At 44.2% G+C, this 18280-nt stretch overlaps 1 protein-coding gene across 1 annotated transcript in view; it reads left to right on the top strand.

Annotated features, from left to right (window-relative positions):
• The window catches only part of PTPRT (protein tyrosine phosphatase receptor type T), a 557720-nt gene that overhangs the window by 535458 nt on the left and 3982 nt on the right, over window positions 1-18280 (top strand). Inside the window, exons 23-24 of the mRNA XM_042783611.1 lie at window positions 13177-13302; window positions 14150-14313. Coding sequence (XP_042639545.1) covers window positions 13177-13302; window positions 14150-14313 — 290 coding nt within the window. The remainder of the gene's footprint in view (window positions 1-13176; window positions 13303-14149; window positions 14314-18280) is intronic.

The raw sequence follows: 18280 nt of genomic DNA, 5'->3' as shown, positions 1-18280 counted from the left end.
GGTTAGTAGGGAATGAAATGGAGTGCAGCTTGGGACATGTCTGTGAGAGCCACATTCAGGAAAGGTCCACTTCATTCAGTCAACCCATATTTGCTGAGCAGCTACTATTTGCCAGGCACTGTCCTAGGTACTTGTATGCATCAATGAACAAGACAGACAAAACAAAGAAATCAGCTGGTGAGTGCTATGGAAAAAGAAAATAAGAGGGCAGAATAATGAAACTTGAGAAAGCTCAGGCTGGGACATGGGATGCAATTTTCATAGGGTGGTCAGAGTCAGCCTCATTGACAAGGCAATATTTAAGCAAAGACTTGAAGGAGGTGACTTAGCTTTCTAATAGGAAATTGGGTGTTGCCACATCACAGATGAGGTCAGAGACTCAGTAAGGCCAGGTCATGGAGGGCCCTGAAGGTCATAGGAAGAACTCAGGATTTTATTTTGAGAGAAATGGGGAGCGACTGAAAGGTTTTGAGCAGAAGAGTGACATAGGCTATTTTCAAATAGCTGTGTTGAGAATAGACTATTGGTGTGGGAAAGGGTGGTGATTCCTAAGAGCAGAAGCAGACAGACCAGAGAGGAGGCAACTCCAAGAATCTAGGCCACAGATGATAGTGCCTCAAAGCGTTGTGATAGCCGTGGAGTGAATTCTGGATATATTTTGAAAGTAAAGCCAACAAAATATCCTGACAGATTGAATATGGCATGTGAAAGAAAAGAGAAATCAAGGATGACTCTGAGGTTTGGAGCCTGAACAGTGGAAGGGTGGCAACTGAGATAACCGGAAATAAATAGAGTCCTGTATGCCTAAGACCCCTGCAGAGTTCTAGAGTCAGTGGTACCACTACCCTCTTCCTTTGCCTTAGAAGGTAAAACGCTGAACTCTGCTTCATGATGAAATCATGGGTGAAGTGGAGTCTCTGAAAGCCTGTGTGCTGTTGCCTTTCTCCAACATCCTTTTTTGCAAGATTGGAACTCGGGCACAGAGGGCTGCTTCAGAGAACCTCACTTTGGGGCAGACAGAGAGGCAAAGGTCAAGGTCATTGGCTATCTTCCCCTCTTCCGGGGTGGGTCCTAAATGAATGAAGGATCTTTCAGCCCCAGATGTTGATACAGCCTTTGAGACTTGATTCTCTAAATGTAAAAATGTCAGGCTCAGAAGTGCCCCAAGGTTGGCTGTCATATGCAGCTGGCAAGCAGCCCCTGAAGCCGGCGGCAGATGAATAGAGCACTTATTGATATAAATATCATCACTGCAGCAGCTGGGCGCCTTGCGAAAATAAACAATGACACAGCGTGAGCATCAGAAAAGCCGCCCTCAGCACCTGGAGCAGTGCTTCTCTGAAGTGGCTTCAGCTTTGTCTGGCAAGCCAACCCAAGGCTGGGGCCAGCCCTGGAACATGGACAGGCTTCCATTAGGTTCCAAGCATCACTAGATTGCTCCCTGGAGCACCAATGCCACACCTGGTGGTCTGCCACCCTGTGGTCTGTACAGGCCTCCTATTGAGGGTTACAGTAGGGCTACATAAGTTACCTGTAAGTCACAGAAAATTAGGGGTAAGGCAAGGATGTGAGCTCTCACAGTGCTTCTTTTTCTTGTACTGCTACCCAGATATGTCTGTCTCTGGTCCAAATTCTACACTACTTTGTTCAATTGGCCATCTTTAGCTACAAATATTCTCCCATTCTGCAGTGACTACTGTTTGAAGAATTATGATCAGTGGGGGCTCAAGATAAAGACTCTCAAAGCAGCTGCATTTGACCTTAGAGATGTTTCTAGCTCTTTAGGACTCTACAGGCCTATGGTCAGATTAACCAAAAACCAAACTCACTGCCATCAAGTCATTTCTGACTCATAGCCACCCCAATTGGGTTTCCAAGGCTGTAAATCTTCATGGAAGTAGATCGTCCCATCTTCCTTCCACAGAGCACCTGGTGGGTTTGAACCACTGACCTTCCAGTTAGCAGTCAAGTCCCTTATCCACCATGCCACCAAAGCTCCTTTGGGACACAATCCTAGAACCATAACATTTAGCAGATGACGTTTAGCAGATACGGTTTTCCATACTGGTCAGAAAGAATCTTTTCAACCAAGTCCAGCAGCATTGACAAGGTCTCCTTCATCTTCGTGCATGCTATGCATAGGCTAGAAACCACAGGGACCAGAAAACAGAAAGAAGCCCTCCTCAAAGTCATGCCACACACACCCATGTTGTTTAGAAAGTGCAAAAGGCCCTCCATGCCAGCCATAGGATGAGATTCTTAGGTAGGCAGAATAATGGCCTCCTAAAGATGTCCAAGGAACTCTGGTATCATAGTGCCTAAGCCACTTGACTGCTAACCAGAGGGCTGGCAGTTCAAACCCACCAGCCACTCCTCGGAAGGAAGATGGGGCAATCTACTTCCGTAGTGATACTGCCTCGGAAACCCAAGGAGCGGTCGCTATGAGTCGGGTCCGACTCCACGGCACATAACAACAACAACAACAAAGATGTCCATGGAGTCTATGTGGTGTCAATGGTTGATGCACTTGGCTGCTAACCAAAAGGTTTGTGGTTTGAGTCCATGGAGAGAACAATATCTCAGAAGAAAACCATGGTGATTTACTTTCAAAAGAATCAGCTATTGGAAACTTTATGGAGCACAGTTTTACTCTGACATACATGGGGTTGCCATGAGTCAGAATTGACTCAAAAGAAGCTGGTTAAAGGAGCTCTGGTAGTGTAGTGCCTAAGGCTCTTGACTGCTAACCAGAAGTCTGGCGGTTCAAAACCCCCAGTCACTCCTCGGAAGGAAGGTTGGGCAATCTACTTCCACAGTGATGCTGCTGCCTTGGCAACCCAAGGAGGGCTTGCTATGAGTCAGGTCTGACTCAATGGCACATAACAACAACACAACAACAAAAACAAAACAACAATCTTTTGAGCTGGTAACTATGTGACCTTACATGGCAGAAGGACTTTGCCGATGTGATTAAGTTCAAAATCTTAAGGTAGAGATTATCCTGGGTTATCTAGGTGGGTCTATTGTAATCACATGGGTTCTTATGGGAAGGAGGCAAGAGGATCAAAGTAAATGAAAGGCAATGGAAGAGATGGTAGTGATGTGGCCACAAGCCAAGGGCTGTGGACAGCCTCTGGAAGATGGAAGAGGCAATGAATAGATTCTCTTCTAGATTCCAAAAAGGAATGCAGCCCTGCTGACATCTTTAACCCCTTAAGATTCATTTTGGATTTCTGACCTCTAGACTGATACAATGGGAGCTCTGGTGGCATAGTGCCTAAGGCATTTGCTAACCAGAAGGCTGGTGGTTCAAACCCACCAGCCACTCCTTGGAAGGAAGATTGGGCAATCTACTTCCATAGAGATACCGTCTAGGAAACCCAAGGAGGGGTCACTCTGAGTAGGATCTGACTCAATGACAGTGAGTTTTTTTAGACTGATATAATAACTTTTGTATTGTTTTAAGCTGCTAATATTTTAGTAATACAAGAAATAAAACTGAAACCAGAAATTCAGACCCAGAGAAATAGAGGTCAGAATAAGGGCAGGGTATGAGTGTAAAATAATAGAGAAAGTTAGAATCAGAATTAGGTATTGGAGTGGAAAGTGGTTTCAGATGGACAAAGGCCATGTCTGAATCAGAGTCCAAAGTCCATCAGGAGCCATGAGGGAGCAACATATGGAGAGCCAAGGAAGAGATACATGTCCACCTCACCAATGGAACACAATCCTGCTGACCCACACAGCAAGGTCAAGGAGCATGCCTTCTAGGCCTTGTTCAATTATTCATTCATCAACTTAATATTTTTTGAGAACCTACAATGTGTCTGGCACAAACTTAGGCATGACAGAGATTTAAAGGGGGGGGGGGAGAGACATGAAAAATCTCCCCATCCCCATGGAATGGGCTTTCTAGAAAGTGATCTCCGTGTCTAAGGCTGTCTTTAGCATCAGACAGAATGGAATCATCTTCAGAGAGAATCATCTCAGCTATACCTTGAGTGGGAAGACACTCCAGAAATGTCATGTGTCCTCAGAGTCAGCGCTTAACTCTGCCTGCTAGGGCCAAGTTCACCACCATGAGGAACAGTTTGCAAGGCTCAGAGCAACCAAGAGGCTGCCTGCTGTCCTGAACCATAGCTGAGCATCCCCTTCCAGAATCAAGAGGAAAAAGCTGACCAAGAAGCAGAAGTGAAAGAAAAGACAGTGTCCAGGGCACATGTCACATTGCTCTCAAGCTGCGTAGGCAGCTATGGAGGAATTGAACAGGAGATGACCACCACACACCACCGCATCAGCCTAGAGTCAGATTGGGGGTCAATGAGGTTCAGCTTCACTTCAGTTTCTTGTACCTCCACATGCCTGAAATGTTCTGTTCCTTTATTATATTGACTGTACTTGGAGCCTCATCTGAGTTTCTAAGTATTGCCACTGATTCTAGAGAGCACTCTCTACACTGCTAAATCTTTGTTGTTGTTGTTAGTGTTAAGTTGGCTCTGACTCATGGTGCCCCCATGTACCACAGAACAAAGCATATCCAGTCCTGTGCCGTCTTCAGAATCATTAGGACCTGAGTCCATTGTTGCGGCCACTGTGTATTTTGAGTGCCTTCCAGCCTGAGTAGTTCATCTTCCATACTATGTCGGACAGCAATCTCTTATAACCCATAGGGTTTTCATTAGCTAATTGTTGGAAGTAGATCACCAGGCATTTCTCTCTCATCTGTCTCATTTAGAAACTCTGCTGACACTTGACTACCATGGGTGACCCTGTTGGTATATTGGTGGCATAGCTTTCAGCTTCATAGCAACACACAATTCACTATGGTATGACAAACTGCCAGATGGTAAGCTAAAATCTTAGAGATTGTATATTCCAGTTGTTCTCCAAGTACCTTGCATTATTTCCCACGTCTTCCCTCTATGGATCTGCTGTTTTTATTTTTCAAACTGTTCTTATGAAATAGTAATAATTAGTTAATTTTCTCCATAAACATGACTGCCCCAGGGAACTTTGATCTATAGGTCATATCATATGCAGAACTACCATAATGAATGCTCCAGTTCTAGCCCAAAGCCAGAGACTCAGTTTCCTCCATGCCAGGACAACAGCATGACCTCCCTTTAGCTTTTAAAGACTTTGGCAATACCTCATTGCCCTCTCCTGCTAATGTTATGGACTCCACTTTGGAAACTACTGATCTGACCCCGATCAACTTCACCCTTATTTCACAGATCAAGAAGCTGAGGCCCAGACAGGAGGAGAGTTTTGTCCAAAGTCACACAGCCCATCACCAACCCAACCCCAGGATCTCCTGCCAGGGAGGGAGAAGATGTTTGCTATCATTTAAGTAACTGGACTTCCAGGCCCCAAACACCAAACCAGTTGCCACTGAGTCCATTGCAACTCATGGCAAACCTCATGCACTTCAGAGTAGAATTGGGTTCCATAGGCTTTTCAGTGGCTGTGATTTTTCAGAAGTAGATCTCAAGGCCTCTTCTGAGACACCTCTTAATGGACTTGAACTGCCAAACTTTTGAATAGCCAAGTGCTTAACAGTTTGTACCATCCATGAACTCCCTTTTAGACCCCAGTAGCTGGTGATCACTAATTTATTGACACCTGGGTAAAGGAACCATGTTTCTTTACTTTAAACCCAAAACCAAACCACTACCATCAAGTTGATTCTGATTCATAGTGCCCCTATAGGACACAGTACAACTTCCCCATAAGGTTTCCAAGGCTGTAAGTCTTTATGGAAGCTGACTGCCTCATCTTGCTCCCATTGGGTGGAACTGCTGAACTTTTGGTTAGTAGCCTAATGTCTCAGCCACTGTGCCACCAGATGTCCTCTCCTTACTTTAAAGTTCATATGAAAGTGAAATTATTCAGTTCCAAGGTTCCCACTATGAGAGTTCAAACTATGTGAAGCCACGTGGAAAGGTGCGAGTGGATGGGACCAAGAATGAAGGGAAAGGATATGACATATTCCCACACAGCTTCCAGAAGTGAGAGAGACAAGCTCTTCATCCTCCCAGGAAAAAAGCAGCAGTGATATTTCAGAGCTGTCTCTTCCCGTCGTTGTGCCTGCAGGGCAAATTACAAACATTGATGTCCCCCTTTTTATCGCTGCTTGTGAAAACGCAGCCTAATGTGCTAGTAAAATACACAGAATGCTCATGTCTGTGTCTCAGCAAATCTCAGGTCTGATTTCATAAGGGCCTGTACCTCTGCTTCTACCAGCATTAGAATGTTGTTGTTGTTATGTGTTGTCGAGTCGGCCACGATTCATAGCGACCCCTCCTTGGGTTTCCAAGGCAGTATCACTACGGAAGTACATTGCCCAACCTTCCTTCTGAAGAGTGGCTGATAGTGGGGAGCAAACGTAGAATAAAAAGTTGGGACCAAGGGGCCTCAGTTCAAGTTCTAGCCCTGTCATTTACTTGCTGTGTTGACTGGGCCAGTTTCTTAACTTCCCCAAGTGCCAATGTTCTCATCTGTTAGATAAATGTAACGAGATATCAGCCAAATTCACTCTGTCATTGGAAATTTACATCCTGTGGAAAGCCACCCCTAAGATTTGAAGAGGGCCACATTTTCATGCTTGCTTCCAAGTTCCAGCTCAGGCTTCATTGAGGAAACACACCAATGTGGGGTCCTAACCAAACAAGGCCTATGACTTAAGGTTGAAAGGTTGAACATCCTTGTTCTTAAGCGTCCTCACTCCTGTTGCCCAAATCACTTTCTTCCTCTTGCTACCTCCTTCCTCTCCTTTCTCAGCTCTTCTGCCTCTCCCTAAAAGTGTTTCCCTTTTTATGCTGAATAATTTAGCTGTCTCTTCAGTAAACCAGTTCCCATCAAGTCAATTCCAACTCATGTTGGCCCTGTGTGTCAGAGTTCAACTGTGCTACACAGGGTTTTCAGTAGCTGATGCTTTGGAAATGAATCAACAAGTCTTTCTTCCAAGGTGCCTCTAAGTGGATTCAAACCTCCAACATTTCTGTAAGCAGCCAACCATGTCAACCAGTACTTCTTTCTAAATTGAACCCTCAACCTTCACCTTGACCTTCCACCTCATCAAGTCTTTTCTATAGGTATTTTCAATTCTTAGCCTCCTTTCTTTCCCAAACAAACGCTGATGCAACTGTTGCAACAGTAAGTGGAAATGGCATTATTCACCTCATGGGGCTACTAAATTATTCACTGGAGGAGAGGTGTCTGACCATGCTTTGATTCCCGTCCATGCCTGTCTCTTTCTATGCCTTGTTTCCCACCCACTGCAGCACGCACAGTCTGTCTTCCTTAACTGGACACAGTGTTAAAGCCAATTGTATATTTTGGGTTCTTTAGAAAATCGACTTAATGGAGTTTCATAATCACTGATCTGAATTTTGAAATCAATTGAGGTAGTTCTTTTCTATTTCTCTTCTCCATATACTAAGTCACTTCACATCTAGGTGGCCAAGTATTGGTTGTTTTTTTTCCCCCCTTATGGGTCACAGGGAACTTAATAAGTAGAGTCCTTAATTTTTGAAACTCTAATATTTATTTGGCCTTTCTGTTTTCTCAAAATTTTTTTTTTAATTGACAAAAGGCATAAGTTATGTACATTGAAATGATGCTTTTAAAGTGTTTAGTCCAAAAATAGGCCCACAGGCTAGTTTTCATTGAATTCATCTGAGCGTGTTTATTCCAGTGGCTAACAAGCTTTCTGATTCCATCAGCAAGAAAAAGATGTTTAATGAATGAAGCTATCTCTGTATTTGTTATATTTCACACATGAACTTGCACCCCTGAAGGACATCTGTTCATGACCCAAAGAGCTATGGAGATCACTAGATGGACTAATGTGTGGCAGCTGTTCCAGAGCTGTCCACACAGGCTTCATGGCAGTTTGCTGGGTTTAATTCATTCTGACAATAAAAAGCAAAAACTCCTCTGCTCTTCTGGAAGAATCTTGGCCATTTCTACAGCATCAGCAACTACTGAACTGGCTGCCCCTCTCAGCTGTGGTCATCACCACTCCACGCGTGTCTCTGCAGAGGAGAAGCTCTCCCTGCAGCAGGCAACAACACCCCTCCCCAGACTGTTGAGAAGGGAAGGGTAGGAGGGGCATACTAAGAGATGAGGCTGGAAATGAGGGTTGATCCATACTCTGTTGTTAGCTGCCTTGAAGACAGTCTCTGATTATATGGATCATTGTGATCCATAGAGGTTTCACTGGCTGATTTTAGGAAGTAGACTATCAGGCCTTTCATCCTAGTCTGTCTTTGTCTGGAAACCTCTTCAGCATCATTGTTGTTGCTGCTGTTATTTGCCCTTGAGTCAGACCCAACTCATAACGACTCCTCCTTAGATTTCTGAGGTGGTATCACTGCGGAAGTAGATTGCCCAACCTTCCTTCTGAGGAGTGGCTGGTGGGTTTGAACCGCCAGCCTTCTGGTTAGCAGTCAAGTGCCTTAGGTACTATGCTACCATCAGCATCATAGCAACCCACAAACCTCCAGTGACAGATGGGTGGTGGTTGAGCTTGAGGTGCATTGGGCAGGAATCAAACCCAGATCTCCTACACGGAAAGCAAAAATTCTACCACAGAACCAACACTGCCCTTGGTCCATACACTAGTCTGAAGACCTTGAATCTGTTCCTGGAAGCAGCAGGTTAAAAAGCTTTCCACTTGAAATAGAAAATACCAAGGTTGAATTGAGTGTCAATGGGACCCTAAGGTCAGCTGGGGCCTTCTGGTTATAGAGAGCTAACGGAGCTTCTTTGAACTCCTATTTTCAGGGCCTTTTAAGGAGAATTTATCCTCCTTCCCCAAGAGTTCTGTAAGTGTTATGTGATGTGGTCTGGCTCTTCAGGTCACAAATGGTCTCTGTTGGCTCTACCTTTGTGTCACCCAGGAGCAAGTTCAGTTGCTTGCTCATTTCTACCCCAAGTCCATGCACAGTGAGTGTTGTACACACTGTCATAAATCTGAATTTTTAGGAGGTTTGCTCTAGAGGAGCCCAGTGAAGCATATATATAAATATATAAAGAGAGATTTATTTCAAGGAAATGGCTCATGCAATTCTGGAGGCTAGCAAGTCCTAAATCTGTGGGACAAGCAGCAGGCTGGAGGCTTCTCCTGACTCACATGGTTGCAAGGGCAGTTGATTCCAAAATCTACAGGTCAGGCAGCAGGCTACTTGCCCATATGCAAAGAACCAGATGTCAGAGTATGACAAGATGGATGTAGGATTAAGGGAAAGCATAAGCTTTGTCAGAACATCTGTATGTATTGGATGCAGGCCATACCCCCTAGGAAACTCCTCTTCCAACTGATTGGCTGCTCACATCACATCACAAAATGGATGATGATTACATAATGTCTGTGAAACCACTGAGAATCGTAGCCTAGCCAACTTGACACATAACATTAACCATCACAGAGCGGGTCACAGGTCCCTCTGTGGTACATAAAGTTTGTGCTAGACTTCTACTAGCCTTAAGGTGGCCAGTTCAAACCCACTCAGCTGCACCACAAAAGGAAAGCTGTAAATATTAGAGCCAAAACAACCCTATGGAACAGTTCCACTGTGGGGTTGACACACATGGTAGGGGTCACACGACACATCGGGTTACCTTCTACCCTTTTGCTGCTTCCACTGTACTCCTAACTTTCTTCTTTTATCTTCTGGGTCCCATTCAAGACAAACTCATAAATCTCTCCCCATATCCCAGTGTCTCCATAACCAGGTTGTTGCCTGTCTCCACTGCTGCCTCAATCTGGCTGATGAGGACTTTTCACAAGGGCAATGGATTGGGTATTATCCTAAAGAGAAATTCTCATAAGGTCTCCTAAATAGAAAAAAAAAAAAAAAAAATCACTTGTTTTAAATAACCCTCCCCACATTGCCTAATAACTACAACTCACATTTATGGAGTATTCACTAGATACAGATCGCTGTGTGGAGGAGACACATTAAAATTCACAGCTACCCATAACTGAACCCTGGGAAGTTCAAAGATCTGGCCAAGTCACTCATCTAGAAAGTGACAGAGCTAGGATTTGAACCCAGGGCAATTAGGGTAAGTGTCACTTAGGGGGTCCTCGCACATTATCCTGCCTTTTGCTGTGCTGCATACCAAGGCCAAAATGGCAGCATCCATGGAGCATAACCACACCACTCGAATGCCATTTACAAGGAGAGTTTTGAGCTAAACCATAGAGGACGTTTCTTGTTGTGAGGCTCATTTTTGAGACCCAAAGGGTCACCAGGAACAGAACACTTGGCTTCAACCCTTTTTTTCCCCATTTCTTATGGCTAGATTATGTGCAACCTGCAGAGCTGTGGGGGAGACCCTGATCATCCTTGGCAGCTTAAATGCCTCCTCTGCCCACACATCACTGGGCTGAATGTTACCCATGTGGTTGCTGATGTGGTCTCGAATTAGGCAGCTTGAGTGTAAGGACAGTTTTGATTTAGGATTAGAGGGACCCTGAAACTTTCACCAGCCTCTGGGCATTATGGGAGGGTGACCTGGAAAATCAAATGCAGAGAAATGTCTCAAAATATAAGAGCCCTGTTTGAGGCATAGTCGAAGCTATTAGCTTAAGAAATTGGTCTGGAAATCTTATTAAAAGCAACAAATCATTCCGCATTTTCTCCAGACTGAAAATATTGGGGGTAATAGACTTTCCTTGATGCCTCGGATCCATGTACCACGTGTCAGGATCAAACTCCAACAGGGCTAAATTCAATGCAGGTGATAAAGGCAGTTATTTATTTATTTATTTATTTATTTTGTAACGGACAGTTCTGATTAATTCCGATTTCTCTGGTCAGCCTCAGACTTATCTGTACCAGCTTCTCATTACTGTGAAGGTTGCAAGGCAGAAGAGCCAGTGGCAAAGAGAAATGAAGTTCAAATTGTGGATTTGTCATTATTGCACAACTCAACAGATGACTGTCCAGCCTCAGAGGCCCCTATGACCAGCCCCTGCCCCCTCAGCTCTGCCTGTTGCAGTGAGAAAGTAGCCATAGATGATACGTAAAGAAGTGACTGTGGCTGTGTTCTAATACAACTATCTTTACAAGAACAGGTGGCTGGCCAGATTTGGCCTGTGAACCATAGAATGCTGACCACTAATGTAAGGTACATAATATCATCCCTAAGCTAGCATTTTGGGAGCTCTGGTGGCATAGGCCTAAGGCATTTGACTTCTAACCAGAAGGCTGACAGTTCAAACCCACCAGCCACTCCTTGGAAGAAAGATTGGGCAATCTACTTCTGTAGAGATACCTCCTTGGAAACCCAAGGAAGGGTCACTATGAGTTGGAATCGACTCGACGGCACTGGGTTTGGTTGGTTTGGAAGCTAGCATTTCAAGGAACTCTGGTGGTGTAGCATTTGGGTGCTAACCAAAAGACAGTGGTTTGACCCCACCAGCCCCTGCACAGAAGAAAGGTGGGATGCTCTGCTCCTGTAAAGATTTACAACCTTAGAAACCCAGTGGGGTCAATATGAGTTGGAATTGACTTGATGTCAGTGAGTTTGCTTTTTGGTTAAGCTAGCATTTTGGGACCCACAGCTAGGGAGGTGGGAGATGCATGCTTTTCTCTCTCCTCCTCCCTCCCTGCTCCCAACTCTTCCCTTCTGTGGCTGGGTCTGGAGGAAGGAAGGAATACAAGATGTTCTCTCATGTGACTCCCCAGGGTGAATTGTCTTCTCTTTCAACGAAGAGGAGAGCAATCATTGTGTCTCACGAAAACCCTGCATCTATGGTGGCTGTAAGAAGGCCACTGTATTTGTGTGGTCACCTCTGTCAGCTGAGCTTCTTGCCTGCAAACTTGGTATGAGCCGTGGTGGATGGCACTGATGACAGACTCAATCCCAAGCTCCTCTCAAAAGCCTTGGTGGGTCTTTGTGAGCCTCAGCTACACCTTCTGGGAAACTGTCAAAGAGAAGGCCTTTCTAACACATGGTCTTTAGCCATGCTATAGTAGTCCCCAGAAAGCCTGTAGAACCAATCTTAGCTCTCTTATGTGCTCCAACTCTGACCTGGACAGGGTCCATCTCCATGCCCCTTGGAAACCAGAAATTTGAGGGCATGCTTTGCCTCTCTCAGGAGCCATACTCCTCCCCATGCTACCTTCTCCAACATTTTTTCCCCCAATTGTGATTATCAGGTAGTTCAACAGGTCCAGGGACAATGAAATATCCATTTCTCCTTCTTGATGATACCCATAAAGCTGAGGAACAATTTATGACCTTAGATGAGGGTTTCTCAGCTCAGCATTATTGATAATTTGGGCTGGATAACTCTGTGGACTATAATGACTGTTACAATTATCAGAAGCATCCCTGGACTCAACTTACCAGATGCCTGTGGTAACACCCAGTTGTGAAAGCCAGACTGGGCTCCAGGTCTTGCCATATGTTGCCTGGGAAACAAAGCGGCCTTCAATTGCTAACTACTGTCTTAGATGCAGGGGCAGCCATCACCATTTACTCTCAGCTATAGGCTCTACTTTCCAATTCCAGAGAAACAGAAACAATAACAAGCAAGTTTTATTAACACCATGTTTGATTATCTCTTGGTCCAAGGTAAAATCATCCCTGCTCTACCTATGAGACAACTGAGCCCCCGGTCACAAGCTATTAAGTAGCAGAGCCTTGATTTGGACCTAAGCTTGTTTGATGCCAAAGCCTTCTTCAGAAAAAAAAATACAAACAAACAAAATAAACTACTGATGAATTGATCATGAAATCAACACTGTGAAGGTTTGCCTAGAACGGGAAAAGTTGGCCATGATTCATGTTGGTGGGAAGAAAACTAAATTATACCTACCCTCCCCTTACTCTGTTCTATTTAATCCTGACAACACTTCAAGATAGATAATAATCTCCCCATTTGGCAGATGAGAAAATTGAGCCCCAGAAATCTTAACATGTAGTTTGAAGTCAGCAAACATTTTTCAGCCCAATATTTCCTGTCCAGAGCCATGATCTTTTAACAATCAAAAGAGTGGCTGGCTATTCCTCAGTGGGGGGGTTGAGTCTGAACTCCTATGTAACACACTGCCTTTCTAGCCAGTGCACTCTGCTGGCAATAAGAAAAGATCAATGATAAACGAAATGAATGTCTCCCCCTTGCTTGGTCTCTTCCTGTGACCTCTTTCCTTGCCTTAGCTCTGCATGCAATACTGGCCTGAGAAGACCTCCGGGTGCTATGGGCCCATCCAGGTGGAGTTTGTCTCTGCAGACATTGACGAAGACATCATCCACAGAATATTCCGCATCTGTAACATGGCTCGGGTAAGTCAACTCCACTATCACTCCCTATGCATCTCCTCCCTAAAGCAGATGGAGGCTGCAGGGAGAGGATCCTGCAGCGCTGGCTGCAATTCTGTGTTCTGCTCTACTGATAATCACTTCCTTGGGAAAGCAATGTCTTTGCTGATTCCAGCTCCAGACCTAGGAATGACTCCAAAACACAACGATGCAAAGAGCAAAATCCAGCCTGCCATCTGCCTGTTTCCTGACGCACTTGCTACCATGTAGACACAACTTCTCAGAAATTAGTTCTTCCCCACTGTGGCACACTCTTTTAGCATGAGTCGATACAGCCCTTGATTGGATCCAGTAAGCTTTGGGCTAGACTCTGGGCACACAGAGATGAAAAATAATTACTTGCTTCCCTAGGGAAATTCACCAGCTGGGTATAGGCATACTGAGGGGGAGAGAGGCAGATTAATATTCTACAAAAAAGATGACTAACTACAGCACTCAGATGTGTACTTGGTATTGGGGGCCCAGGGTGGACAGAACTCAATCCCTGCTCTTGGGATTCTTTGTCTACTGGAAAAGTGAGGTATGTTCTGGCACATGAGCCTCACACAGAGAGAAAAACTCTGCCCAGAAGAGCCAGGATAGGCTTCCATAGAGGAAGTTTTCCAGGCAGACAGGGGGGAGGGCATTCATGGCAGTTGAAACTGCTCATAAGAGGTAGATAAGAGGATGATCTGTGTCTCTCCTCTTCATAAGCTTAGACCCCATTTAGTCTGTCTTCTACTACAGTGATTTCTATGCAGTCCCAGGGTATCTGGGCTAGAATCCCCAAGCCTCTTCAGCAGATCAGCCCTAACAGTATCTCTGTTCTCAGCCACAGGATGGGTATCATATAGTCCAGCACCTCCAGTACATTGGCTGGCCAGCCTACCGGGACACACCCCCCTCTAAGCGCTCTCTGCTCAAAGTAGTTCGACGACTGGAGAAGTGGCAGGAGCAGTATGATGGGAGGGAAGGACGCACTGTGGTCCACTGCCTGTGAGTACAATGAAGGTGTCTCCAGGGCAACAAAGTGATGGATGAAAGACATCCTTGGGGATGCCACTGACCACATGCACCAGTCTTAGGCATGCCCTGCTGCACCAGATCTCAACATTCTTTGGATAGCCAATGGGAGTATAATCAATGAATTGAAAATATTTAATATACAGAGGTTGCCAGACTATTGCCCTAAACCATTCTAATGTGACATATTATTTATGGCAAAGCTGATGGCTTTTCTGCTAACATGGAGGCAGATCTCTTCCTAATTCTCTAACAGGGCAGTGAGCCCCAGTCTCTACCAGGAGTCATAATATGACCTATTAGTCACAAAGCATCTCTGGTGGTGCAGTGGTCAAAGCATTCAGCTATTAACCAACAGGCCGGTGGTTTGGACCCACCAGCCCCTCCATGGGAGAATGATGAAGCAGTCTGCTTCTGTAAAGATTTACAGCCTTGGAAACACTATGGGGCAAGCTCAGAACAAAGTGAGCTCCACAGACCAGTCCTTTCTCTATTGTTTCCTGAAGAAGAAGAAAAGGGAATTTGATTATATTAGTCTTGATGCCAGACATTTTACATGAATCATTTCCTTCCATCTGTGAAGTAGATATTATCATCATCATTCCAAAGTAAGAAAATTTATGCATAAGGAGGGTAAGGAATCAGGTAGGTAAGAGGGGTGCTATGATTTGAATCCAGTTCTACTGGGCTCCAAGGTAATGTACCATCCACTTAGCCAACCTGCCTCTACATATACCAAAGGTCTTGTGCACCATGTCTGTCCCCTGAGGCATCTCTTACTATGGGCTCAGTGGGAACATAGGGATACAGAGAGTGTAAGGAGAAGGCACTGCTCGGAGGAGCTGGTAGATGCATGTGGAGGGACCTGGGAACTTCACAGGGGCAAAGTATGCTCAAGGCCAGCTCTGTTTATACCTCCATTAACTGGGATGTCCCAGGGCCTTAACCACTTATCTTAGAATCACCATAACCAAGATGTGGGGATTCCCAGCCAAATGGACCCAGATGTCATTATGCTAGAATGGAGGTCAGAACTCTTAAAGGACTGTGGAAGGCAAGTTGCCAACATCAAGAAGCTCACTTAATTTTGTGAATTTCAGTTTCCTCATCTTTCCAAAGGGTATGTTGAATTAGATCATCTGTAAGCCTTCTAGAGTTTTAGCTTACAAGCTTTAGAAAACAAACACAATTTATGTACCATCATAGAGGTCAACAGCATCATGGTAGTGAATATACTAACATTATCAATGAAATTACTTATATTGTAAAATATAAAATATAGTATAAAATAAGATATAAAATACCAAAAGAGTAACACAAAGTCTACGTATGAGTATAAAGTGGCCACAGAGAAGGATTATATAAAGATCTCAGACCCAAAATTAATCTGCAGCCATAATAGCTAAGTATGGGACATTTAATTCACATGATTCACTTTTCTTCTTAGAACTAAAACAATTTAGAGAATGGTAATTGAGAAGGCTTCTTCCTTTAAAACATGTTGTGTTAAGAAGTATGAACAAGATCTTACCTTCCTCAGAATAATTATTTCTGGAGCAGTGGAGGCAATAATAGCATCCCACTGACCTCAGAATTGAGTTCAGTCTTTTCAAAACCAGTTTATTGTTCCCCTCTTTCAAATGTGATGCACACACATGTTAGAAAAATCAGAGAGCTCAACAGAGGTTAAACACACACATACATGTCACTTAAGGGTCTCCACCAACATAAACCCCACCATTTCCCAAATCATCCAAATCTTAGACCAGAGTCCAAAGAGATGCTGTGAGGTATCCCAGGTCAGAATGCTGGGTGACGTCAGCCAACCCACATCCCTAAAACTGACAGCTGGTTCTCTCCTAACCCTTGCTCCCTCCATCTCCCTCCTACATCTTCAGGTGCCCGCATAACAAGCACAGAGCCACAGCTCTCCCTTCAGAGTTGCATTCTACCAGGCCCTGAGATGCCTCTGTCTGTGAACCTCTTCCTCTTGGACTCTGCTGTTGTTGCAGCAATGTCTGAACCCTCCTTCCTGGAGATTTCTTCCTGCTTTCTGTCACATGTTTGTTTTTTAGTTTGATTTATTTACAGGAGTACCTTTCTTAAATCCATGTCTACTCCAGGAGTTTTGAATTAGGAAGATTCCTAGAGGAACTTTCTCTAAAGAGTTTGAGGAGTGTTTCCATGAAAATGAGTTATGGTGCTGCAGAGAGAAAGAGTGACAAAGGGATGTTATTGTTGTTGTTAGGTGCCGTCGAGTCATCTCCAACTCATAGCGACCCTATGCACAGCAGAAAGAAACTGCCTGGTCCAGCATCAGCTCCATGATCCTTGCTATACTTGAGCCCATCATTACACCCACTGTGTAAATCCACCTTGTTGAGGGCCTTCCCCTCTTTTGTCGACCCTCCACCTTACCAAGCATGACATCTTTCCCCAGGGAATGGTCCCTTCTGACAATATAACCAAAGTAGGTGAGACGAAGTCTGGCCATTCTTGCTTCCAAGGAGCATTTCAACTGTACTTACTCCAGGACAGATCTGTTAGTTCTTTTGGCAGTCCATGGTACCTCCAGCATTCTTCGCCAGCACCACAACTCAAAAGTATCAATTCCTCTTTGGTCTTCCTTATTCATTGTCCAGCTCTCACATGCATACAAGGCAACTGAAAATAATGATGGCCTGTATCAGGCACACCTTAGTCCTCAAGGAGACATCTTTGCTCCTCAGCACTTGAAAAAGGTCCTTTGCAACCAACTTGCCCAGTGCTATATGTCATCTAATGTCCTAAATGCTGCTTCCATTGGCATTGATTGTAGAACCAAGCAATGTGAAGTCTTTGGCAACTTCAATCTTTTCTCCATATATCATGATGCTGCTTATAGGTCCAGTTGTGAGGATTTTTGTTTTCTTTATATTGAGATGTAATCCATACTGCAGACTGTATTCTTCAGTCGTCATCACTAAGAGCCTTAAGTCATCCTCACTTTCAGCAAGCAAAGTTGTGTCGTCAGCATATCACAGGTTGTTAATGATTCTTCCTCCAATCTTGATACCATGTTCTTCTTCCTATAGTTCAGCTTCTTGGGTTATTTGCTCAGCCTATAGATTGAATAAATACAGGAAAAGGATACAACCCTGACACACTCCCTTCTTGATTTTAAACCACACAGTATTCCCTTTTTCTGTTATGACAGCCTCCTGGTCTGTGTACAGGTTCCTCATGAGTACAATGAAGTGTTCTGGAATTCTCATTCTTCTCAATGTTATCCACAATTTGTTATGATCCACAAAATCAAATGCCTTTGCACAGTCAATAAAACACAAGTAAACATCTTTCTGGTATTCTTTGCCTTGAGCCAAGATCCATCTGACAGCAGCTATGATATCCCTTGTTCTACATCCTCTTCTGAATCCAGCTTGCACTCTGGAAGTTCTCTGTCAATATACTGCTGCAACTGTTTTAATTATCTTCAGTAAGATTTTACTTGTGTGTGATATTAATGATTATTGTTCAATAATTTCCACATTCTGTGGGATTACCTTTCTTTGGAATAGGTACAAATATGGATCTCTTCCAGTCAGGCCAGTGGGCCAGGTAGCTGTCTTCCAAATATCTTGGCATAACCAAGTAAGTGCCTCCAGTGGGGTATCCATTTGTTGAAACATCTCAGTGGGTATTCCATCAATTCCTGGAGCCTTGTTTCTCGCCAGTTCCTTCAGTGCAGCTTTGACTTCTTTCTTCAGTACCATTGGTTCTTGAACATATGCCGCTGCCTGAAATGAATGAAGATCAACCAGTTCTTTTTGGTACAGTGACTCTGTATTCCTTCCATCTTCTTTTACATGCTTCCTGCATCATTCAATATTTTGCCCATAGAATCTTTCAATATTGCAACTCAAGGCTTAAATTTTTTCCTCAATTCTTTCAGCTTGAGAAA

This window comes from Orycteropus afer, unplaced genomic scaffold (genome assembly GCF_000298275.1).
Source record: "Orycteropus afer afer isolate SDZICR_OR568_19922 unplaced genomic scaffold, OryAfe1.0 scaffold00020, whole genome shotgun sequence".
NCBI classification, from domain to species: Eukaryota; Metazoa; Chordata; class Mammalia; order Tubulidentata; family Orycteropodidae; genus Orycteropus; species Orycteropus afer.
This window is presented reverse-complemented; position numbering and strand designations above follow the sequence as displayed.